This window comes from Beta vulgaris, chromosome 4 (genome assembly GCF_026745355.1).
Source record: "Beta vulgaris subsp. vulgaris cultivar EL10 chromosome 4, EL10.2, whole genome shotgun sequence".
In the NCBI taxonomy this organism is placed as follows: Eukaryota; Viridiplantae; Streptophyta; class Magnoliopsida; order Caryophyllales; family Amaranthaceae; genus Beta; species Beta vulgaris.
Genome location: NC_079205.1, coordinates 52,425,150 through 52,451,735, shown reverse-complemented (window position 1 = coordinate 52,451,735; position 26,586 = coordinate 52,425,150). Strand labels below are relative to the sequence as shown.

General features: G+C 36.5%; 3 protein-coding genes across 4 annotated transcripts; 2 read left to right on the top strand and 1 right to left on the bottom strand.

The window, feature by feature from the left end:
- Positions 1-1,840: 1,840 nt before the first annotated feature.
- LOC104890846 (hypothetical protein) lies at positions 1,841-5,967 on the top strand. 2 transcript variants are annotated; one of them, XM_010676456.4, is made up of 6 exons: positions 1,841-1,970; positions 2,850-3,182; positions 3,277-3,928; positions 4,065-4,264; positions 4,350-4,594; positions 4,682-5,967. In XM_010676456.4, the coding sequence occupies exons 2-6, from the start codon at positions 2,914-2,916 to the stop codon at positions 5,473-5,475; spliced, it is 2,160 nt and encodes a 719-aa protein (XP_010674758.1). In that variant the 5' UTR covers positions 1,841-1,970; positions 2,850-2,913; the 3' UTR covers positions 5,476-5,967. The 2 variants fall into 2 exon arrangements, with proteins under 2 accessions (XP_010674758.1, XP_057250340.1); XM_057394357.1 differs by having other exon boundaries at positions 1,841-3,182.
- A 2,850-nt stretch (positions 5,968-8,817) lies between these two features.
- LOC104890847 (cyclin-P3-1) lies at positions 8,818-11,318 on the top strand. The gene is made up of 2 exons (XM_010676458.4): positions 8,818-9,445; positions 10,935-11,318. The coding sequence occupies exons 1-2, from the start codon at positions 9,039-9,041 to the stop codon at positions 11,206-11,208; spliced, it is 681 nt and encodes a 226-aa protein (XP_010674760.1). The 5' UTR covers positions 8,818-9,038; the 3' UTR covers positions 11,209-11,318.
- Positions 11,319-11,824: 506 nt separating this feature from the next.
- Positions 11,825-25,252, bottom strand: LOC104890848 (mitochondrial Rho GTPase 1). Its single transcript, XM_010676459.4, has 15 exons — positions 25,088-25,252; positions 24,752-24,979; positions 24,445-24,577; positions 23,453-23,602; positions 22,879-23,055; positions 22,459-22,710; positions 21,636-21,704; positions 20,724-20,779; positions 20,553-20,634; positions 19,079-19,290; positions 18,807-18,876; positions 15,396-15,508; positions 14,256-14,406; positions 12,480-12,666; positions 11,825-12,326 (listed from the first exon to the last, which is right to left on the bottom strand). Exons 2-15 carry the CDS (start codon positions 24,952-24,954, stop codon positions 12,256-12,258), a joined length of 1,926 nt encoding a protein of 641 aa, XP_010674761.1. The 5' UTR covers positions 24,955-24,979; positions 25,088-25,252; the 3' UTR covers positions 11,825-12,255.
- Between the last annotated feature and the right edge of the window lie 1,334 nt (positions 25,253-26,586).

Here is a 26,586-nt window from a genome sequence, read left to right as displayed (position 1 = left end):
GTAAGGTAAAAATAAGATAAAAGTCATAAAACTATTTCTAGAACCAAAATTATCCTTTTATGCATCAATCTGATTTATATTGCCTCTCTTTTTGACTCTAACATTGACCTTCACCTGGAGCAAATGGGAATCATTGGGATGTCCTTCTATAATACCCTCAGGGGGTGTTTGTTTAGGGGAATTACGGGGTGGGAATGGGATATTTTATCCCCATGGGTAGATATCCCATGTTTGTTTGAGGGGATATCTAAATTCTCATGTGAAGGGGAATGGGATTAAACCCCTCTTATCCCACCAAAATAAGACATGGGAGGGGGCAGGTATTAAGGATGGGGATTATTTCTAGTTATGTTAAAAGACGAATTTGCCTTTCATTAAAATATACTTCACCAATAATATTGTTTGCTCTTCTTTTACTATCCTTCATTAAAATGGGTAAATTTGTAATTTAGCAATATATTCCCTACTTAAGTACCTCATACCAAACATGGGATAATAATATTCCCAACATAATCCCACTAACATACCAAACAAGGGATTGGGATATATTTAATGAATTCCCACCTTCTAACTCCCATTCCCAATCCCATCCTCTAATCCCCAAACTCCCAATCCCTCATACCAAACGCCCCGTCAGATTCACCAAACTTAGTAACAAACCAACTCATGGAGCCCGTCACAATGGGTTTTCCTTCACTGTTCTTCAAAAAAAACCTCAAGGATTAGATAACCACCTACAGGAATTACACCCCTTAGCATAGCAAATAACGGAAAATGAGAGGAAAAGGAAAACTAATTTTCATGGAAAATATTTTACACACCTACCAAACGGAGCATGAATCCAACTGATTGTAACTGAATTGAAAATAAGATGAGAGAACAGGCTAGGAATAATAATCCTATTTAATGATAATATTTAGAATTCTAACAGATCATCGATGTACAATACGCTATTACTAGTCTCATATGCATATTTATGTTAATGTATAAGTTCTTACTTTTTAATTGTTTGAAATTGCTTTAGTTAGATTAGTTTCATTTTCAATCAAAAATATCTCTTTTAAGCATATTATTTTGGAAAATATTTTATGTGTACATTATATCTTATTATAAATTAAACAATCTTAAGTTTCCTTATTAGTTATTACACATAAATATAGATCAAGAAAGAATTGAATATTTTATAGTTAGCATTTTTTAATAAGTAAAGGGTAGAACAATAATTTTACAAGACGACACCGTAGCTCATCACTTTGCTTATATAATAGAGATAAACTCGTCAATTTATGTTACATTTTCGGGTGTTGTGCATAAAAAAAATGAGTTTTGCTATTTGACGCCCTAAATTTTTTTACTAACGCCCTAAATACATTGTATTTTTATACGGTATTTAGTACTTTACCTTTTCTGTTCCTTACTCGCATATAGGCTCCGTTTGGTAGGGTGTAAAACATTTTCAGTGTAAAATGATTTTCATGGAAAACAATTTACAATGGAAAACACAATTCCAAAATTAGTTTTCCGTTGTTTGGTTTCATGTAAAGAAAATGATGAAATGAAAGGAAAACGAAAGGGAAAGTAAGGAGGTAGTGAGAAAAGTGTACAAGAGAGATAAGGAAAACAGTTTTTCCTTCATTTTGAAAGGAAAATGGTTTTCCATCATTGGGACAGTAATTTTACCCCAGCGGAAAACGGTTTTACACTCTTTTGCCAACCAAACAATGTAAAACTAAAAAGGAAGAAAAACCGTTTTTCGAAAAAACGTTTTACGCCCTACCAAACGGAGCAATAGTCTTAAACTACATAGGTATATAGCCTATAATCTATATGCGACTATGCGAGTAACACTCCAAAAACGCTCACGGTGCCGGTGCCCAACTCATAAGCAAATTGAATTCCTTTAGAACCTCTGGAATCTGGAACCTCTCATATGTGGTACGCAAAGCTCGAATTGCAGAAGCTCGTTCCAGGTTGTTGTTTTGTTCCTTAGATGAATCTACTTGTTTTGTTGCGGATTTTGGTGTGGAATTGCGATTTTTGAGATCTACTTCATGTGATTATTCATGCGATTGGTTTTATGCTATTTGTTTCATGAATTCAACTTATTTTTTCTTTCTCATACATGCTATCTCATGTTTTTAGTGATAATTTACATGTTATAAACTTATGACTCGAGTTTCTGGTTTAACTTCTTATCTCATCTTTGTTTCATGGAAGTAAATGATAAGAAAATTTATGTTACAATGTGTAGATGGGCACATTTGTGTACACTTGTTCTTGTTTAATTTCATGAGATTAATTTTTCAAGTGTTGTGGCTGGAAATCAGTAATGAATGACCTATCATCCCCGGGCCCAGGGCGGCCGCCCCTCTTGCCCTGGCTCAGAAAATCAATTCCTAGAAACTGGAACTTCGTATAGGAACTAATTCTTATTTAGATGAAATGAGACCGTGATGTAACTCTTGTTCAGCTGCACACTCTTGAAAGTTGACCTTTTTCCATAGATGTGAAATTATTATCTATAATATTTTCAGACTAAATTGTGATAACCTCCAATTGAGCAATGTGGAGAATATATCGTATGTTCCTCTCTATTTTTGAGTGTGTTTACTGATAGTCTCAAGTTACATCTGCATCATGCTAAACTTAGTCATTCTTTTTATTTGTAAGTTTGGAGTTATATGTATAATTTCCCAATTAGAGGCTTTAACTACTAGCTTGATATAATATTATAATGTACCATGCTTAGCTCCACCGCAATATGACTATATGAGCCTCTGTGCTCCTCCCTACTTTTTTTTACCTTTCAAAATTTTGTTTGCATCAACGATTTCTGATGGATGTTGCAGAAGTTGGTGCTAAGCTTTGATCTTTCAAAGAATATACTTTATTAGCGTTGGCAGCTAATAGAAAATGGAAATTGTTGAATCCATTGATGATCTATCATTGCAAGATCCACCGGAAGCGGAATTTTCATCTGCTGACCTCAAGTGGACCAAGTTTGGTACTGCTGAGCACCATGATGATGTAGCTAAAATTCCTTATGATCGAGTTGATGATTTTATCATTGGAGAGTGTTCTAATGTGGAGTTCCCAACTCGATTTCATATTGAGAGAGGACGGAAACGAAGGAGAGGAAGCTTAAAGGAGTATAAAAGTGATGATTATTTGGAATATAAACTGTAAGTACTCGTTATGGAGATATTGGTGTTCATTTGGTCCTGAAAATTATGATTTTATAAAACTGATGATATTTTTCTCCCCCCTAAACTGCAGATATTGGTGTTCATTTGGTCCTGAAAATTATGGAGAGGGTGGTGACATATTACCCAGTCGGCGATATCGTCTAAATACCCGTAATCGTGCTGCCAGACCACAGTCTATGAGAGGTTGTACATGTCATTTTGTAGTGAAACGCCTGTATGCATGCCCAACACTTGCACTCATCATTTATAATGAGAGGCGTCATGTGAACAAGTCTGGTTTTCCCTGCCATGGTGCTCTTGATAGAGATGCCATAGGCCCTGGTGCTAAGAAAATTCCATACGTTGGCACTGAGATGCAGCAGCAAGCAATGTCGATGATTTACCTTGGCATTCCTGAAGAGAATGTAGTGCAGAAACACCTTGAAGGGATTCAACGTTACTGTAATGCAGATGCAAAACTTAGCAAGATGGCCTCTCAATATGTTCAAAAGCTGGGAATGGTTATCAAAAGATCCACTCACGAATTAGACCTGGATGACCAAGCTAGTGTCCGGCTGTGGGTTGAGCGAAATAAAAAGTCTGTTTTCTTCTATCAGGATTCATCTGACGGCGATCCATTAATTTTGGGAATTCAAACTGAGTGGCAGGTGCAACAGATGATACGATTTGGGCATCGCAGCATCATTGCAGCAGATTCAACCTTTGGGTTAAAGAAGCTTAGAGTAAGAATATATATATTTGCTGTTGTTGAATCGTTATCTTGAGCCCCATCGATTTTTTTTTTGCATATCTAAGTACTGTTTCCATAAATAACTGGTTTTTATCATGGTACTTATCTATGCTATTGCTTGTATGCAGTACCCTTTGTGCACGCTTCTTGTGTTTGATTCAAGACAGCATGCGCTCCCTGTGGCATGGATTATTACTCGTAGCTTTGCTAAGCCAGATACTTCAAAGTGGATGAAAGCACTAGTTGATCGAATACGTGCTGTAGATACTGGATGGAAGGTCAGTGGTTATGTGATAGATGATGCAGCGGCAGAATTGGAGCCTATAAGGCAGGCTACTCATACAGTCATACTATACATCTGTTTGCAAAAAAATCTATACTGTTTATTAATCTACTGCTTAATTCGAGTGCAGGGATATGTTCTGCTGTCCTGTGTTGTTTTCCCTTTGGCGTGTACGTAGGGCATGGCTTAGAAATATAGTGAAAAAATGCAGTGAACTTGAAGTTCAAAGGAAGATTTTTAAACATCTAGGTGATGTCGTGAGCAGCATATGGAAGGGATTGGATTCTGCAGTTGCTATTGAAAAGTTCATGCAAGATTTCAGTGATCAAACTGCATTTATGCAGTATTTCAAAGATTGCTGGTTGCCTAAGATTGGTTAGATCTGCTTTTATTTTTCTAATTATAAATATGAAAATTGTAACTACTTTATTGAGCTTAATCTAGGGTTCTTGCTTTTGTTAGAGATGTGGCTGTCAATAATGCGGACTGTCCCACTTGCAAGCCAGGAAGCTGCTGGTGCTATTGAAGCCTACCATATCAAATTGAAAACCAAAGTTTTTGATGATTCACACCTTGGTGCATTTCAAAGAGTTGATTGGTTAGTGCACAAATTGACCGCTGAGCTGCACTCTAGTTACTGGTTGGACCGATATTCTGATGAACATGATACTTTTAAAGATGTGAAGGAAATGTACCTAGCTTCAACTTCATGGCACCGTGCACTGCAAATCTCTGATACAGCTGTTTACTTTCATGAAAATCATGACTTTTTTGCAGAGATCCAAAGTCAGAAGGACAATACTGTATCGCATATAGTCTGGAATCCTGGATCAGAATTTGCTTTCTGTAATTGTGCCTGGGCTTTGCAGGGTAACCTTTGCAAACATGTTATAAAAGTCAATATGATGTATGAAACTCGGCAGGGCTCGGCTTCCATGTCCTTCCATTCATTTAGAGAGCTATTGACAAGTTTATTGAGGAAGCCCATGGATGATTCAATTGAATTGGACAAGGCGATGGCGTGGACTCATCAAATGCTAAATCAAGTACAGAGTCTAGTTGAACTTACTAGTGCAAACAATATTGGCACTCTTGTGAAGAGTCTGCCCTTAAAATGGATATCCAAAAAAGCTAGAACAACTGCTCAGAGACCATTAGCAACCTCAGCTCCTGTATCCAGCTCTGCTAATACAAAGAGTAATGTTACTGGACAACGGGGTCAGAAGAAACGAAAGAGACTCTCGACACTCAGATGAGAAACAATGGAGCCAATATGTGAAAATTTTGTGGTGGTTGCCGTTGAGAAAAAGCAATGCTGCATATTATCATCTCAAAGGAAGGTGACAGTGCAACATCAGTGCATCGTTATACTCCACCTTGATTCATGATTGCTCCATTAGGTTTGCTGATCCTTATTGAGTTGATCTCCATACCATCAATCATCTTGAAGTTCAAAGATAGTGATGACTAGATTGAGGCTTGCAAAGCAGGTACATGTGTATCTCATACCTTTTAAGTATATGAAGATATTGGTGATGGCAATGTGGCAGTGCTGAGAGTTGGTTACTGGTCACTTGACTGCCTGTGTATACTGATCATAATTTTGGCTCTACAGATTTTAGGGGAATTTATGTTGCAATTTATAATTTTGGCAATTTATAGGCGTCTATCTCTGAATTTTGTCATAAAGAGTTGGAGTATATAATTGTTTCTATAATTATCAATCTTAGGAAATTGTTTCTTTGTCATTGTTGAACTAGAACGTCTATACATTATGCATGAAGGTGCTTGTAATGTAAAAATCATACTTTTTTATTTTGACATCGGAGAAATTTGCATTAATAAAAATCGGGATTACAGCCTAGGAAAAGACCACAAGGACGATAAACTAAAACAAATTATCAACTATAGTACATTAGTACTATGATGCAGCGGATAATAGCTTAGTGATATTAACATCATCTCCGATTCAAGTGGTATTCGGATCAACTTTCGCTCCTTGCAAGAGGGATCCCTAATTATCTCATCCTTGCAAGAGATATAACCTTTTGAAGTTAACTCTTATGCACAAACACTTACAAACAAATGGAGTTACGTTTATGAACAGATGAAGTGAATCTTATGACCAAATAGAGTTACTTGTATGATTATGTGGTTACTTTCAACAATAAAAGGTATCACTCCTATAAAGAATTGTGGTTGCTCTTATAAGCAAATGTCGTTACTTTTGTGAACCTTTAGGGTTACTCGTATGATTAAATGAGGTTACTTGTATGATTTATTGAAGTTACTTGTACAAATAAATGAGGTTACTAATATGAATTAGTTGGATTACTCATAAAATTAAATGGGGTTACTCATAGATTAAATGACATTACTAGTAGGAAGTAATTGGGTTACTTAAATGATAAAAATGGAGCTACTCATATAATAAAATGGGGTTACTTTTGTGAATAATTGTGAGGAAGATGGATGAGTAACCCCAATTGACACCATCTTATTGTTAAAAGTAACCACGTACTCATACAAGTAATTCATTTGGTCATAAGAGTAACTCCTTCTATTCATAAGAGTAACTCTATTTGTTTATAGGTGTTTGTGCATATATTAACTTCAAAAGGTCATATCTCATGTACACTTAATATTTTGGGAAGATTTAAGTTGGAGATGAAATTTGACTCGATAGTTTTCCAACGCCTGGTCAAAAGCTCGATTCCGATGAGAAACGAGTGAGATATGACCATTTGAAAATGAGCTGACGGACTGATAGTGTGTCGCGACTCGCGCGCGGCCACGCGCGCGTGGCCACACCTGTAATTTCGCGTGTGGCCGGCCACACACAAGACGCGCTCTTGAAAAATAAGATAAGATCAAATCAGATAAGATTTTATAAGATAAAATAAATTGAATAGAAGAGACCTTCCTTTACTTACAAAGGGTAACCCCTCAAGTAAGCCGGAGGATAAAATCTAGACCACAAGGAGGCAGGAGTTGTCCACAGCTCCATCAGACACAATCCTATTTAACTTATCAAGTAAAACTGCAGTTTGAAACATGTTCTCTTAGTAATTTTTCAAATTGTCTTTGCTCTACCCATACTTGTTTCCATCTCCCTAGGGGAATAACCAAGTTCGGATGTAAAATGGAGGTGGGAGGAGTAGCTTAACTAGGCTGGGGTTGCACCTGAATACCTGATATAGAGGCCTGACTAGACTTGCATGTACATGTGTAAAGATTGTGATACAAAGGAAATTTTGTAGAAAAGTGCCTCGTGAAAGCACTTATTTGTCAGAAATTATCTTATTAGAATGTTGTGACAAACTATCTTTTAGAGCAAAAGTGTTGTAGGAAATTACATTTACTCGGATTTTAACAGTTGACCACTTTTATTAGTCTTAAACGTTTTTCTTTTGTGGCTTTTTCCCTTCCTTTTCCTTCAACTTTGATCCAATATCTCATTCTTTTTTTGAAATTTGGTGTTAACATTTGCTTGTTTGGCAAATTCAATGTGAAAATGGACGGGAACAAAAGCACTAAAAGAAAAGTTTAATACCAAAAGAATATAGTCAACGGCCGGAATTCAACCAAAAGGTAGCTTTAAGAACATTTTTATTTCAAATGGCATTTTCTTACTACATTTCTATTAGGTAATTTTTCACAAAAAACTTATATTTATAAGGTAGTTTTTGGTAAATTTTACTAACATAAAATGAATTATTAGTAATCGAGCTATAATGCCTAGACAATATGAATAGATTATTACCTTATCACCGATAGACTATATCTTGAAACATGCATAGTACACATCTATATATATACAAATATATTAAAAGGCGTGTGTGACAAATACACGCCATATAGCACCTTCACGCAATGTATACACGCCACGTGTCACATCTATTACTCCACTAGAATTGTTCAATGTGTACACAAGTGATAAGTCATGTCAATAACAAAAGTAAAATTAGCTTGCAACAAGATTTGAACCCATGACCTCTTTCAATTATATATGATACAATTACCATCTCAACCAACTTTTAATTATGTTTTGAGTGTCCACATTATTATATTTATACCTTTTAAATGTTGAGTTTTCCTTGATATATTTTAATGGGAATGAGAAAAAATACATATCAAATTTGTAAAATAGTACAAACCCGGAGCAATGCCCGGGCGCAAATACTAGTTATATTTCTATAATTAGGAAATTGGCTAGAAATAGTAATTCACATCACAAGTGTTGTGTGAAATATAATCTAAACTAAGAAAATTGTTCCTCACATTGTCAACTATCATCAATTTTTTGCAAAATAAGAGGAACATGGACAACGAAATATTTCAGGAATATACCAACTATTTTCTTAATTTGGATTATATTTGTTAATAATTTGGTTCATAGCAAAATTTCCCATTAATTTCAAAAAAAAAATGTAGGTAGTAATTTCCCATCAATGGCACAATTATTTTCACCTAACACTTTTCCCTTACCCTTTTTCGGCCTTCTCAATTACTCCAATAAGAATAGATAAAAAGAACCCAAAAGCAATTTTTTCTAGAGTTAATTCGTTTGTCATGACCAAGATATGTCCAATAAAAGGAGGAATAATCATTTGTCATTATTCCATTATATTCTCCCTTTTATCTTTAAGGAAAGCATAAAGTTCAAAGAAAAAAAAAAGAGAGATAAGGATGATGAAATTTCAATTTTTGAAATAGAATCAAATCCATACCTTTTGAATTACTTCAAGAATCAAAATTACCCTTTTTCTTTTCTTTTTTTTGGGTACCTCAACATTCTTTCAAATTTTGATTTTTTTTTATGGGTACTTTCAACACCAAAACCACAAATTTAGAGCTTTACACTACTCTAGGATTAGATAAATCACCAATTAAAGAAGATGAACCTGAAAAACCTCCTCAAGTTATCTCATTCATAGCTTCTATTCTTGAAAAAACCATTCAAAAAAATGGGAAACTATTAAAGAGATCATCAAGAAGTAAAGATAATGTTACTATCTACCATGGTATCAAAGCTCCTACGTTGAGCATACGCCAGTATATTGAGCGCGTATTTAAGTACTCAAAATGCAGCCCTTCTTGCTTTGTTGTAGCCTATATTTATATGGATAAATTCATTCAAGCTACAAAATGTTACCTTACTTCGCTCAATGTTCATCGCCTTCTCATTGCTTGTGTTCTTGTGGCTACCAAGTTTATTGAAGACGTGTAAGTATATCTACTACCAGTATTGCATGAATTATGATATTGTTTTTTTGTTTGCATTCATCATGGCTTGAGAAACAGTATACTCTCTAATCCCTTTCTTTGTCGGAATCACTTTCGAAGACAGGAAAGTCAAACTAGGAACAGTAAAAGAGAACGGGGAGAGAGTAGTATTATTTGACGGAATTGAACTTGTTCTTGTGTTGAATTAATAAAAGTGGTTTTTTTTTTCTGTTGATTAAGATTAATTTATGCTAATTGGTTATTAGCTGTTCATTTTTTTATTATCATTAGGAAATTAAGTTAGCCCAAGGTTTAATTCCTACACGGCTACTAGCACATACCCCAGCATAACGCTGGGGGTAAGGATCGAACCCCTGACCTCAAGGACCAAGGGGGAGCGCTCTACCCACTTGAGTTAGCTCATATCCTTTGGTTAGCTGTTCATGATACTTAGAAAGTATTTTTTTTGCATTCACCAAAAAAACACTATTTTTTGCTAATTTTAATGATTTTTACTTCCTGATCAACGTTATAATTAATGATGTTTACTGGTCAAATTGGAATGCTTAATTGATATATATGAGTGTGTTGTGTGTACTATATATGTGTATATACATAAGACATGGCCTAACTGGCCCTTCATCATCACTTGTAAGTTGTAATAGGTGAAGCATAATGAAGGTACGAAACTTTAATGATCCCAAAAGATCCATGAACCTCAAATTTTACAATTGATAGTACAATACATCAGTCTTGAAACTTTTTACTTTGTTTTTACGGCTCCATTTGGTAGGACGTAAAACGTATTTCCGAAATATTGTTTTCCTCTATTTTCAGTTTTAAATTGTTTGGTTGACAAAAGAGTGTAAAACCAATTTACCTCGGCGTAAAATTACTTTCTCAATGATGGAAAACCATTTTTCTTTCGAAATGAAGGAAAAATTGTTTTCCTTATTTCTCTTTTACACTCCTCTCACTGTCTCTTTACTTTCTCTTTCATTTCATCCTTTTCTTCCATGAAACCAAACATCGGAAAACTAATTTTTGAAATTGTGTTTTCCATTTGTTTTCCATGAAAATTATTTTATACTGAAAATGTGTTTTACGCCCTACCAAACGGAGCCTAGGTGCATGAATATCTGACTAGGGAAAGAAAATGGGGGAATTGGCGTCACGGATCCGAAGTTTAAGATCCAAGGTTTAATTTATCTCTTAGTGATTCCAAGTTTATGAGTATCCTTTCCATATTGGTCCGGAGTGACATATTACCTGATTTACTAGTTAACTTGTGCACCTTTTTTTCAGGTCCAAATCATCATTCTTCACTCCCCTCCTTCAGGGCCTAATAGAGCACACTTTAATTTTTTGTACTTGTTAAATTGATCAACTTTAAAATCATGAAATGGGACTAAAAACAGGAACTTTACCTTCAAGCTTGAGATTATTCATCAATAAATCAAATTTGAATGACACATTTACCTTAATACAGTTCATACAACAATGCATACTTTGCGAAAGTTGGAGGTGTGAGCATAGCAGAGATGAACAAGCTAGAGATGAAGCTACTACGCAGCCTTGACTACAGGCTTCACGTCACACTGGAGTTGTTCGATCAATATTGTCTACAGTTGGAGAAGGCAGGTGGTGGGAGCGAGAGAGTCGAACGAGCAACCCAAAGCTGTGGCTTCAAAGGTAGCTGGCTGAAGAAAGACGAGACCAAATGCAACCCGAAATTTGGTGGATATACCTGTGGAGCCATATAGTTGTAAACTTTTAGCCACTAGTGTCCCAAACATAATGGGATTCTAGAGAGAAAGCAGTTTGATGATCTCAAATTCTCAATCTACACAGATAAAAACATTCTATTTCTTCACTCCAATTCCAATTGAATACCATATGCGAAAAACCATTGATTGATAAACCGTATATGAATAAAGCTACTTTTTCCGTAACAGAAAGAATACAACAATTGGATATTATTTGTGAGATATAAAATTCAATTGTTGTATTCTTTATGTTACAAAGTATATCAAATGGAGGGAATGGTGATAGATTTAGCATTTGTTTTGAAAGTTGCGAGCTTGTCAACCACCAAACATTCTTTTGTTATAAAATTTCACAACCATCCATTACCATTTTAAAGCATGCTATTAGGTCCTGATGAAAACATTTTCTCCAAAAAAAGTGGAAGAACCATAATAGTTGGTGATCTAGTTCCAAAAAAAACGCATTTACCATCATTTCCACCATTCAAATAGTTACCGCCGAGGCATCGACCAAAAAGCCTGTAAATGTCTGTGCCATCAAATAGATATTAGTTTGCAATATATCAATGAATGTTGAATATGTTAAAAGTCCATTCAAGTCAAATTCAGGACAGGATCAAAATTGATTTGGAATACAGTAAATTCCTACCTATATAGAGTTATTTGGGTGTACAACCTAGTTTTGCCAGGTCCAGAAAGGATCCATTTAGTGTTCTGTGGAAAAGTGCTACGTTTCTGGTGGCCCACACCAGAAAATATAACATTTCTCGCACCAATCAACTTTACGTTGAACCATGCAAACAAAGTATATTCTTGGCAAAAGTAATTATTGCACAGATTGTGCACTCAACTAAAATTAGATCACTATACACTACCATAAAAACAATCCAAAATACAAAACCTGAAATCTATCAAAGATTTTGAACTACAAAAGGACAATGGGTGTGGGTCTCTAAATATCCGGCAAAGGGCACCCATACTAGGCCCAAAGACGGTGGTAGCAAGGCAAATAGATATTTCACACGCACTTCTCTATCCGTCTTCTCAGTTGGAACTGTTCCTCCTTGCTGCGTAGACACGATAAGCAGCCAATCCGGCAATGACAACTGCTCCGACTGTAAGAAAACCAATCAAGCAAACCTTATAAGGAACAAATAAATTTGAAACGTTGAATCATGGCAGAATTAATAGTCTAGCTGAACACTATAAGTCCATGGCCAAATGCAGTAGAATAGATCTTACTTAAAATAAAGGCTCTGGAGAACTACCTGAAGCAAACATAAGGGAACGGTTGACAAGACGATGGTATTGCTTTCTGCTTCTTCCAACTTCAGTCTCAGGAATGCTCAAATGAGGACGCTCTGCCGAACTCACAATTCTGCGGAATATGTTATTGAAGTCCCCCAATTTGGCACTAATAGGCACTGGGGCTTCGGTTCCCATGTCTTGGCTAACCTGTAAACAAACTAGCTTGAGTTTTGTTTCCAGAGCCATGGTTAAAAGCAGACAAAACACTCCTGCTTGTCCAATTTGTGCAAAATGTAGAACAATGCAGACCCTAGGTGAAGCTAATGCAAGCATGTTCCCAAATAATATGCCCCCCCAACTCACATCACACCTCCTTCTATTGAATTCAAACATAAAAGTTCAGCAGGTTAACAGCTCCTACCGACATTATATGACATCAAGGATTTGAACCTCATAAAAAAATTAGAGCAGAGCCTTCCTCCACCATGAACCAAGACCAAATTACAGCCACCCACAGAACCAAAAATGCCGATGTAACCACATATTTGTACATGTCAAACCATATCACAACCAATCCAAACACCAAAGTTAGCCATTACTATTCACAAAGTATTCTACTTATTTTCGTTGTTTGATGTACGAGAACCAAATAATTTGGATCACTCTCTTGTAAACAAATTATGTCAAAGCAAGCAACTTAATGGACAACTTCATCAAGCACTAGCACTGTAAAATTTGTCCAAAACGTGAAGCCAGCTAATGAGAACTACTGAACCAACATACCACCCGGTTAGAATGTCTGTGTGGGACTGTGGGTGCGTGTATGCATTTGCTTTTCAAGTTGCTTGTTTTAATTTGAAATTACTTGAAGACAAACCAAGACCGTAAATACACACATAAATCCACAATTGATTACAACTAACATAACGTTGCTAGTTGGTCTTGCTCTTTGTTTTTGCTTTAGCAGTTTCAAAACGGAAAGCAGGTCTGAGTTTGTCCGAATGAGGATTTGTCTGAGCTACTCCCCCCGTTCTAAGCAAATTGCAGATTTTCCCATTATAGATATCCGAAATAAGATGCATTTTCTTTTTCTAACTTTCTCTCTCTAGTCTATACTCACCTATGAATCTCTATTCACATTAACATTCTTGGTCTCCTTGCTAAAAAGCAGCCATGCAGATAATTTATCAATGAAAGGAGTGCTTCATCACAACAAATGTAACTTTCCTAGAGGATCTCGCTTTTTTATTTCGTTCTCTCTGTGATTTTAACAGAAAGCAGGTCATACAGTCCCCGTATCAATCTTTCTTTGCTACAACGGCACCACATGAATTTTGGGAAAGCCAGTTCGCAAAATCAATTTGTTGTAATTACAAGATGTACATGGGAGGTCACTGATATTTTTCTGTCCTACAAAAATTGGTCAAATGAGAAAGCTGACTATGAAGGAAATACATAGTTTGAGTGAATACGCCTGTCATCCTATATGCTTCCATCCTGTTCACTGCAGCTGGTACTTTATTACTAGTTTTCACTAGCAGATAAGAGTTCCATAAACAGCATATAAAGAGTTCAGCACCATATAAATAGGAAGGAAAAATAAAAGGGGCTTAAACTCCACCTACTCTTCATCACAGTCTACTGTACCAAAGGCTCTTGCTTCAAGATATGGATATTCTATCCCAGAAAAGATCTTTCCCAGAGTAAAACAACATACATGCAAACAGCTGCGCAACAATTAATACAACACGAAAGACAACAAATAGATAACGTACGAGACAGAGAAAGAAAATTACCCGAGTAGAATCCTGGATAGCCATAGGATATGGATCCAGATCATCTTTAGCGGCCACAATAAGGGAAGGGACCTCAAACCCAGTATCTTCGCCATGGCCTGCAACCTCGACAAGCAATTCAGCTGTCTTTTTCCATGATAGTTCATCAGAACTGTGATATAATGCCTCTCATTAGCACGGTAATCACAATGGTTACAAAGTTGCTAGTGATATACATGCTTACAGATGTGGCAATGACCAATAAGTGGTATCAAAATCAATAAAAATTGGAGGATATATGCATGGCAGTAGAAATGCATTTAATATGTACATTTATACAAGATATTTCATGTGACATTGCACAAATTCATGCCATTCTCTCTCTTTGTGACCTTTGTCCCAAACATGATGCAAGTGTGATTTAAGTGTCTACAAAGATGAGGTTTAACTATTTACAGCAACACAATAATCTACCAGGATTAACGCTTCAGGTCAACATATGCATAGGCATAAATCAATGTATCAGAGACACAGCATACAAGTATATTAGTGATGCATAGTCTCATCGACTCCATTACCTCCATCGAAATGAATGGCAATGAATTAAGATTCAGCTTAGTCTTATCAGCTTCCTACTTAAGCGAGCAGCAAATTAAGCATGAATTATTCAGCTAAAAAACAATATAAACAGGACATGACCAACAGTCCAATAATTAAGGACCTCAACAATATTTCAGGTGGTGATTGTCCACAACAGCTATGGAAGCCCATTTAACGAATAAAAATATGTTGACACTGATGAAAGTAGCGTATGAATGTCCATAAACACAACTAGATGCAGATAGAATCTGGTTGGCCCACATGATAGGGCTCCAGTAGTCAGTCACAGACAGTGGAACTGTCAAATTGAAAAATGGTGACCACAGACCACACATAAAATTATAAGACATTAGCTTTAAACAGCAGTCCCACAAGAGAACATGATAAGATATTTGCCGAGAGCAGCAGTAGATCTCCATCGATATTAATACTTACACAAGCATAAGAAGCAATTACATGCATGATACAGTGTCACAAGAGAGCTTAAATTATTATAAGCAGTCATAACAAAAGGCTATTTAGAAGTAGATATAATATTCCCTCGAAACGAAATGCACTAACCTGTCATATACAAAAATTGCTATGTCGCAAGCAGCTAAAGAATCTTTGGCTGAAAGAACTTTCTTAACTTTATCTTCAGGTATCTCTCTCAAAACAAGGAACTTCTTGCTTCCCTGCCAGAAAAGACCAGAGAATTAAGTATGACAGATATACATATTATTTGCTGTAATTTTTTCTTCCTTTCCATTTCTTCAGGTTCTTTTCCCCTGTGGCTATAAATCAGATCAAAAGCTGTTACTTGGGTAAAACGCCAAACCAGCCATGTATAATGAAAAACCAAGTAGGACTGTTCACCTCAGTACAAGTTATTGAGTTCCCTCGTCAAACTAGATCTTCAGCTATCGATTAAGTATTTATCAGTCACAAGAATATACAGAACCATATGAACATCTCAAAGAACATGACAAGTGAACCAAGTAAGAGGGTGAAAAAATAGAGCTTGTTGATCTTAATTTTCAGACAAGGAATAATTCTGCAAATTTGAGGAAAAGTTTAACAGGCAAATATCACCAAGGAAGCTGCCAAGCCTACACTCCTATGCCAGGAGAAGTAAGAAAACTACAATCTTTTACCAGTGCTAGATTATTAAAACAAATCATATTGGTGTATCAAAGATTTCATTAAAAACACCACACAAAAAAATCATTTTTTTATATCAAAGATTTCATTTTCAAGAACCACATGAAAATATTTCTTAATGAAACAGAAACTGATGAAATAAAGACGCGCCCTTGCATGTGTTACTGCCCACACCTATCACATGACCTCATGTAACAGTATAAAAGTCAGTATATAATACACAGCTCCTAATTGCTCCAAGCAGTTAATTTCTCAACTCATTTAGAAAGGTTTGCATGAGTAGCTGAATATTAGCCCCTCTACCTTTTATTAGTTTACCCACTTTCATTTTTGGGTTGTCCTTTATTAGTTTGTCCACATCTTTGTTTATGTTTTTGGAATGGTCGCACCTATTGTTTATTAACATTTGTACCTTCTCACTCTACTTCTCTTGGCCCACAACATTGACCTCAATACAATATGTCAATAAATTAACACTTTCTATTTCCTTCTATGACCCACATACATATTTCTCCTAAATCTTTGTGCCCAAAGAAGAGGGTAATTAATAAAAACCTGAGGGAGTAATCATCAATAACAAAAATTGAGGATACTTCCTTCGCATCAGCATCACAAAATCAACAACAGGTACAAAATCACCACTCTTTTAGTCTATTCAACCATCAGAATCTAAAGTTTAAGTGTTATACATGGCAAAGACCAAGGCATAGTGTAAGAGAATAGGTATTGGAGAAGCCATTCATGTGAAAGTCGTGGTTTCCTACATCTAGCTCCCAAACTCCTGTATCAAATAGTGTAGCCATCCTCTAAGTAAGGAGAATCGGCAATTAATCACCTCTGAAGTAGTGTGATTAAGGGGTTGGGAACCTCAACCAAAACATAAACAAAGGCCGGTCTAAGTAATTTTTACACCAGCATCAAGTTCATTCTTCAAAAATCAGATCCTGTGAATAGCCTAATGCCGAAGAGAATTTAGTTCAAAAACAAACCAGATACCTATTTACCATCGGGCATCTATGCAATACTCTTGGTGGAAACATTTTCATCAGCTAATCATCCTCTCAAGGCCTATAAACCTTATTTCATGCAAAACAATGCTCACAAGAAAGAACAATCCCCTAAAACCACAGAAGCTCCTGCAACCTTGTACTAAGGAAACAAATACATGAGCCCAAAGGGAGAGAAGACTGTTCAAAGAAGATGCCTATCTCAAACTCAAATCACCAAACTTCAACTAGTGATGCACATCTTCATTAATTGCAAATCTTATAATCTCTTTGGTATATTATGTGATTTAATTCTCAACTCACTCTCAAGCTCAACTTCACTCCAGCATTTGTGTGATTACAATCTTCACCTCCCTAAACAAAAGCAAAAATTGATGATGCCAAAATCGATTTAAGAGAATCAGACACCATGCAAAAATATCTTAACATTCCTCTCCATGCAGTACATTTTATACATAGACAACTATATGTCCAAAAGAACTCCGTAAGACTATCTAATAAGTCAAAGAATAAACCCTTCAAGAATTATATGTGAATAACTAATAAATTACAAGAGTGTGACCCCTTTCCTCTCTAAGGCAAGTTCTATCGTATAACCTCGAAGAGAAAAAGCCACAAAAAGTCTCCAACATGGCAAATTCATCGACTTTCTAAAGAGTTCCACTATTTACTTATAAAACCGAAAGGAAACCTTGTGAATATTGATGATCAGGTTAAATTCTAACCAAATCTAGCAGAGTTACAAAAACTACAGGAGCATATCAATATTACCATTCCTCCATAAACCTTTTTGACATTCTCAATAGGTTGTACACAAAACATAGGATAAATACACTGAATTTAAGAACCTAGAGATCAGCATCAGCATATAGCAGGCCAAGAAAGTATCTTCCAAAAGTATGTGCTCAATGTTGCAATATACATACCTAATTCATGGATCTTTACTCCTTGTGACTTTATTGGTTCTTTATACCTACACCATCTACAGAAGCCCAAAATCAACTAGACAGGACTCCAACAATGTGAAAATGACAACCCTCTCTAAGTGGTACTTCCCCAAGAATCTACGAAACGTTCAATTTCACTTACATTTAATAAATCTCCACTCCCAAGCCCAAGTCCCCCTCCCACAACCTAGAAAAAAAACATGATCTACAATCTAAATGGAAGAAAATGGAAATCCAAACAAAGGAAGGTACAAGGAAAACTGGCTTCAATAGCACCAACTAAAGCTCTTGTGCAGCGAACACCCTCTATGCAAGGTGTTCACAGCAGTACTTACCCTCAACCAATATTTTCGGAATCCTCATGTCAAGACTTACAAAAAGAATTCTTTCAACCAAAATGCGAATTAGGAGGATTATACGCTAGATGATACGAATCCTAGGCTTGCAGCGCATTCTCGAAGAGCTAATTCTTGCAAAGAGAAGAGCCTGTTCAGCTGGCTGCACGAATCCAGCTAGACACATAGTTATAGATGCTATGAAATTTTCTTGAAAACATCTGGTTTTGCATCTACTTTGCTTGTGGCATTGTAGAAAAGGAACATTCTTCCTTTTTCTTCAAACACTTGTTATGTCCCTCGGTCCCTCCCTATCACAACAACCACTACTCAAAACGCTCAGCCACCTTCCAAGCCAGTGACAAGGAAGGATTTTAGTAGAGGACAAGGAAGGGAACAGTGGGCAGGAACAATGAGCCTCTTCCCCTTTTCCACCCTATAGGCAAGCCTGGTTCGAAGCAATGGAGTAATTTTATGACGTATAATAGGAACATAAGTGGAAATGTACTGCAAAGGAGTCAGTATGAGGAAGGTACTGCTCACCGAGGATCCTTCTACGACATTTACAGCATATCGCTCCTCAGTGCTTGCATCATTAGTATCAGAGAAGGGCCTGCGTTTGGACAATTACTACACATGAGAGAACAGATATACCTTCAAACCTCCATTCACAATTCATATCACACATAACATAAACAATATCCTGTCATTGTTTTTTTGACAACTGACATAGAGCAACGAATGAAAGAGAAACAACTCTAACCCCACAACTTAAAGTTAACATCATGAATCCAAGTATAAATAACAACACAGACCTTCCAAGAAAAGCATCCAGCAAGGCTGATTTACCGGCCTTCTTTGGTCCAAAAACAAAGCACTGATAAACATTTCTCTCAGATTGCCGCTTCTTGCGATCTGTACGCCGCCTCCTAGTCAGACGAATGGCAGAAGAAGCATCTCCACCATACATAATATACTTCAGATACTCCACGCTCTTAGCTGGCTCCAGAAGCGTCATAAGAGCCCACTGCATGTTACAATTGATATGGGGTTATTACACATCTTAAATGCTATCCTATGGCTGGACAGCTGACACCGAGAAAAATATCATGCTTGTAAGCAGAGAAATGGCAGACACAGTGCATCCTGTACCAGCAACCACCTGATAGGTTGTTGCAACAGGATGATCAAATATCCGTGCAATGTCCCATGATAACTGACACAGAGAAAAACTATCATGCTTTTACTTTCTCCTAAGGGATCAACACTGAAAAAGGTTCAAGCAAACAGGCATATGGGCGAGCCAGCCATAGATTTTATTACTGCTCGAAGCATGTCAACAAAGACAATTCAACGGAAGTAGCTGACAGCATCAACCGGTTATATTCAGGCTAGGATCAACCGACTTGACAGGTTGGTCGAATTGGATCATTGCAGGTTTGGTTATTTTCAAGCATTGTTCAACATCAGGTCGACCCAATAGGTAAAAGGATTTTATGACACCATTTTTTATTGTAATATATATAACCCTGCTCATTGAATCAAACAAAATGAAAATCCCAAATAAGATCTCATAATATTAAAAAAAAAAAGGTCATTTTCTTTACCAAATTTGGAGAAGATGAGAAAACAAATAGACCAAGTACAATAGTATGGCAACAAGAGACCCTCCATTTACGAGAAAGGAGATAATGAAATCCCCACGTCCCAAGCTTTTTTGACTTAGTTTTAGTAGCTAAATTGATTAAGGTAGTCGGTACCGTGGATGATGATCTCTGGATGCCTAAGGAGGTATGGCTAGACCTGATAGCAAGGAGTGAGTGAGAATTCAGAAAGTTAGCTAGTTAGTTTTAGAATATTAGTCAATTTAAGGCTTCTCTGGCCTGTCAAAAAAATTGTTGATTCTGATGGCTCTTTTCCATTAAAAAAAATGGAAAAAAAAAGGTCCTCGACCGGAAAGGTCAGGTTGGGTCAGAACCAGTTTTGACACAGTAATCTCGTGTTGTTCAGGTGTAGCCGTGTAGGTAAAGACAGTATTCTGGTCATGAAATTTTGTCCACAACCCACTATTTTCGGGTTTGTTCCCATTCAGGTCGAGGTGTTTGATGAGAATGCACACCAGTAACCCATACCAAAAATCTCATAGTTTGCAATTCTAGCAACTCTCAAAAAGAAATGGAACTACAAAAACTCAATGAAAACAGACATGCATGATAGTTAGCAACCCTAGACTTTCTTTCAAATGACTCCACTCAAAGTAAGATGGTTTGGAGGAACACTTGAATATACCTTTGACAGAAATCCATCTATTGTCAAACCTCCCAATGCAGTTGTTGGCGCAGCATCCTTGTATGGACTTTCACTCCAAGGACTACATCATCAGAAACAAAAAATTCAGTCTAATATACAGTGCAAGAAAGATACATCCACAAACGACAAATATAGGTATGAAGGCCATACCAATCTGGTGCGGTAGAAAATAGATCGTCCACATCTGGGGGGCGGATAGCACCATCCTACAATTAGAGCAAAATAAATCAGAATTAAAAAAATACAAAAGGTAAATATCACCTAACTAATAAAAGTTGTTTGCAAAGTGAGCAGATGCAGGAGCAAGAGGACTTCAAATGAAAAGTAAGCCAGCTGATACTTCCTTCATTTAGAAATAATTGCAACATTTCAAGTTTTCACGCTTGCCAATGCATGGTTTCAAATATAAATCACTTTAAATTATCAATAAGTAAAAATGATAACAAGTTGATATTAAAATAATATACATTGAGACGAAAGTACGAAACTAACAAGATCCATAGGGCTATGACATGTTTTTCCTAAAATATAAATCACAAAAGACAGGAAAAGTATAAGATGTGAAAAGTAAACACTATACAAATGGTGCAACTATTTCTAAATGGAGGAAGTATAAGATAATGACAAAATAACAGTGACAAACAGACAATAGGCAGATACAATCATAATATTGCACTGACAATAAATCAGTGTTACTCCGACACCTTGATTTACCTCAAAACGGGGTGTCGTGTCGTGTCCGACACGACATTTTACTTGGATACTTCATTTTAAACTAAAAACTTGACTTTTCTACAAAATGCCGAGTCGGATACTTGGACACCCGTATTCGAGTAGACAATCAATACATGTCTGAGTAAAATAGCAATAAATCACTATATACGTAGGCAGACAAGAGAACAGATCTCCTACAAGTTGCAATCAAAATGCTTCAAGGACTATAGCACAGCAGCAAATAACAAAGCATCGCATGATCTACAGAAATTCCACATCTGTCACAAGGAAATGGCCTTAGATACAGGTTAGCTCAACCCATTGATGAAGAGAAAACAATAGACTTACATTATCGTTGTCATACATACTGAATATTCCTTTCAAGACTTCAACAGCATCATTTGTCAACTCAACACTCTGCATAATTTACCATCAATAAGCACCTTAGTGATGTCAAAGGCTTAAAATCTTAAATGGTCTAACCCATCAATGGCATCATGTAATGAATCACAAGATACAAAAAAAGAAAAGCAAAAAAGATATGGCATAAACCCAAGAAGTTCCAATTTATGAGCAAAATCAACAAAACATGTGATACATTTTAGAATAAGCATTCTAAAAAGGTCTGAAAAGAAGGGCATAAATAATCCCGGGAATTCTCTTACAAATATGAAAAAAGAGTCCCAATAATTTCTTATTTATCTGTAGATCCTTCCATGCTCTCATCTACCCTTGCTCAGACAACCTCATTCTCAGGACAAGGAAAAGGGCTGAAACATGTTGATAATAGACTTTTTCTGATATATGGGCATACCTAAAACAAGGCATAGCCCTTTTAAACTTAACTAATTTACCGCAACATTCCAAATTGTGCAACTAATGCAAAAACAACATGAACTGCCTTCAATTACGCAGCAGCGTGGCATGCTTCAATTAACTCAGCCCACGCAGCTCTATAAGATTATCAAGTAATATATATCTATTATTTGCTAGTGTAATTATACGACCTAAATCATGGCACCAACATGAGCACCTTGTCAAGATGCAACGATGATGACAGTGAAAGGAAAGGGGAATAGATGAGGGGAAAGGGGGGGAGAGAGATCAAATATGACTGTACGGGTATAATATGCAGCTATTAGCCAACACAAAGATGAAAAAGTGAGCTGACCTGGTCTGGCGCTCGTTTGAATGAAGGTGGAAGAAAATCATCATCTAGCCTGATTTCATTATTATATCCAAATTTTCTCAGGACAGTCCATGTTGTCTCCAGCCGCCCTTTTTCTATGAAAAGTGCATGAAGGAATAGAAACCCTCTCAAAGTGAGACCACGATCATTGACTCCTTCAGGCAATTTTTCTTCCACAACCCTCTTAACACCAATAATTTCAGAAGGTTGGAGAGGAGCATTGAAGCACTTGACCTGTTTACAGAAGATATACATGGTCACATGCAAAGTCACAGTCACAGAATATCTGGACATAATCAAAAATACTTTAATAGAAAGTTCCAATACTACATCACAAGAACCAAAGTATTTTATCTGACCTAACTAGAGATTTATGAAGTTGTAGCCAATGTATCTACAGACCTGGAAATCATTCAACTCTGCATCACTTAGTGCACCATCCTTGTCATGGTCACACAAGATAAATATGCGTTTCAGCGCCCTGACACATTGAGGCCTCAATGTTTGAGTTTCCTGATCAAATAATGGTGCTGTAGGGTGAAGTACAGCTTTTTGGGCATAGTAAAAAACCTCTGGGATCTGCAGCAGGTCATGTCCACATAAATATTCAATAAAAAGACTGATATACAAAAATCTGTAATGAAACATACAGCTCAGCATCATATAGACTATTCACCTACTCCCCAAGATACAGAAGGACAAAAAGACGAAGGACCACCAAGAGCAAATCAAACTTTCAAATTTAGATCAACTTGCAGGGAAAGAAGTAATTCTTTTATGAGGAGTAACATGAGATTAATTCTTCTTCAACTTTCTGATTGGACCTCTTTCTGCTGAATTTGTCAATGGCATAAGATTTAGGGGAAAGCTTGCAATAATAAAGATCACCAGTATTAAACATACAAGCACAGAGATGGCAAGACATAGATAGACAAACAGAAAAGGAAATCGAGGCAAAATGATAAATCATGTTTACCTGTATATGTCTGGACGCAGAACATTCTATGCAAGTCTCAATCTCTCGAAATTGCTGCATAATTGGAGACATAACCTGCTCCAGACTAACTTGCTGTTGCTCATCCCTCAAATCCAACTTACAGCCCACAACTATAACAGGAACTCTCACCTGCTCAAAAATAGTTAGTAACACTGAATTCAAGTCGACGAGGACTTCATTGAGCTTCACATGCACATGATATCAGAGTAATCCCAGCAAAAACAAACACAGACTTCCCATGTAGATCTCACATGTAAGTCATGTGACAAATCACAAATGTACGTTCCACATCCTAAGCATTACAAAATACAAAGTCATTTTTATGGTAGTATACAAAAGCTCTCTGAAGCATTGTCCCAACTTAATCAAAAAACCCCATTACACTGCCTCCATCATAGGTCTTTTCTTTAATTTGTATCTTTTTATATAGTTATGCTAAAAGCTAGTTAAAAGCAGAAGCTACATGGAATGCATACATCTTGGTGTGTTTCAACACAAAAGGAGCTCATTTGGCACAAAGGATAGCCCACTTTCATCGTAGTTCTGTATTCCAAGGGGTGGGGACTAGTTATTTAAAGGCAAAGCATATGTAAGGGGACATTTGACCCAGCAGGTGAACATGACAGAGCCTAATAGCTATACTAATTAAACGTTACTTCATACCAAGGAGGTAGACCTTCAGATATATTCACCAAAACTAGGTTGCACTTACGAAATGCATCATATTCCATCTTGTATACCCCTAAAGACAGTGAGTGCATTGCAACAATGACAACGAGTCACCAGGAAGCATAAAGCAACACAGACAACAACAATATTCTCAAATTCTTGAATAGACATCCCATTGAAACAACAAGCATTTCAGTATCAATCCACACTTAATGGTGGAAAAAAAATTCCACAATTCTCATCAAAGCAATCAACCAATCACATTAAAAATAGCCAATAGCAAGCTCAAGTATGTAAAACACCTCTAATCGACGAAGCTCCGGAAGCCAATACGTACTCAAACGATCAAGAGACTCAGGACGATCACATGCATAAGTAAGCACAACAGCATCTGCTCGCCTCATCTCCTCTCCAACCTTATTCCTCTGCTCAACACTAATCAAAAAAAACAACAACTCCTCATTACCAAAATCAAATCAAATAAATCCACATTTCATCTACAATGTAATCAACACAACACAAATGCATTCTAACGACTAACACGACAATGGAATGCAATAAAATAGAGATAACAAGAAGTACAAAATTCAGAAAATCATACTGTTATACCTAGAAGAAGTATCAATGATGGTAATGGGAACACGGTCAGGGAACATATCGTCGGGGAGACGAGACGGGGGTAAAACAGGTGGAACATTGGTAGGAAAGGTTTCGGAAACAGCTGTTACGATTAAGCTTGATTTTCCGGTGGCACGGTCTCCGGCAACAACGATTCGTATTCCATTTTTAGTGCCACTTGAAGATCTTGCCATCTAATCTGTTGTTGATTTGTATCACCTGAACATAAAACCAAAAAAAAAAAACACAAAGAAATAAATTGATATTAGTGCTTGGTAATTAATAGTGAAAAAGAGGATGAAGGATTTTGAGGGAAGAAGTGCTAACGATTGAGTTTAAGAGCTGAAGAGTGAAGAAAGACGTGCTGGGAGATTTGCAGAATGATAGAGAGAGAGAGAGAGATGAGGAGGAAAGGAACCCTAGTTATATGTGTGTTTTTGTTGATGATGAGTCGACTTGGAGAACAAGCTGTGGGGGCAAGGGGAAGATGGAAGAATTAGCTTGTGTTAATGGCTCATTGTGGTCTAATTATCAAGGGTTAATCATCAAGGCTTTGGGGGTTGTTAGGTTCGGTTGGGTTCGGTTAGATTAACACTTTTTGATTTTAAATTTGTATTTTATGAGTGTGGAGTATGGTCTCGCTTTATTAAGGGAAATATTAATGTGTTATAGTGTAAGATTGCGACTTGCAAGTATAAGTTTAGAGCTGAGTATTGGGATGGGATGGGATGGGATGGGACGAAATGTATTACATTTGTGGTTTATCAGTGTTAATGGTTGCTGCACTAAAAAAAAAAGTGTTGAATAAGTTGATTGACGAAATTGGAGAGAGTAGTTTGATGGATTTTGTAATTGATGTGCGTCATCTTCTGGGGGTGTCAATATCTTGGTTGCCATAATATTATCCCATTTTGATATAAATTTTAGAGAATTGTTGATGGAGAGTTGTATTATTTTTCGTATATAGATATGAATGGTGGATCATTGCAAGGAAATAGATGTAAGAAAAGACAAATTCGTTGTTGTAGTTTTATAAAGAATAATCCTTGCTCATGCAAAAGTAACTTCAGAGGACTCTGCACAACAATTTTAATTTTGTAAATATGAGTGGATGAGTTTCTCATAAGACAAGGAAATTAGTGTCGGAGTCGCTTTGATAATTAGCCGAACTATGTACCGACGTACCTATAAGTTGGCAATAATTTAAAAAGTTCTTGATGCTTTATTTATCGAGGGAAAGTCGATGAAAGATTTTTGTTTCAAGATCACACAAAGCAATTTTGTCTTTTTTCATGCACCCAAACCAAGAAGGTGAATATTATAACTTTCGCTTTATATTTGTTGAGATAGGATAGGTAAGCGACTATTGATCTATCATTAGGGTGATTAAGCCAAATCTAAATCTCGAGAAGCATCAAACCTCCTTAATTTTGGCACAATTAAAAAATAAGCGGTTAGTATTGGTACAATACATTCAAATCTTTTTAAAGAATCGTGGTATACCCCCCCTCCTCCAACACATACACACACTTGAGGATATCATTCACATAGTTTCTCTTTGGCGATTGTCTGACTTATAAATCCTCATACCTTACGATTTACCCCCTACCCTCTCCCATTAGGCCACTTAACTCAAACTCATAAATCCAAAGGTTTTGTGTTTAATCGTAAGGTTGCTTTCATTATGGGTGTCAACAGATCGGGTTGGGTCACATTCAAGTTGACTCGACTTCTATTTCGGGTCAATTACCTCTAACTCAAACTGATTTTAATTTAATTAAGGTAAAAAATCATAACTCGAACCTGACCTGCTAGGTTTCGAGTTG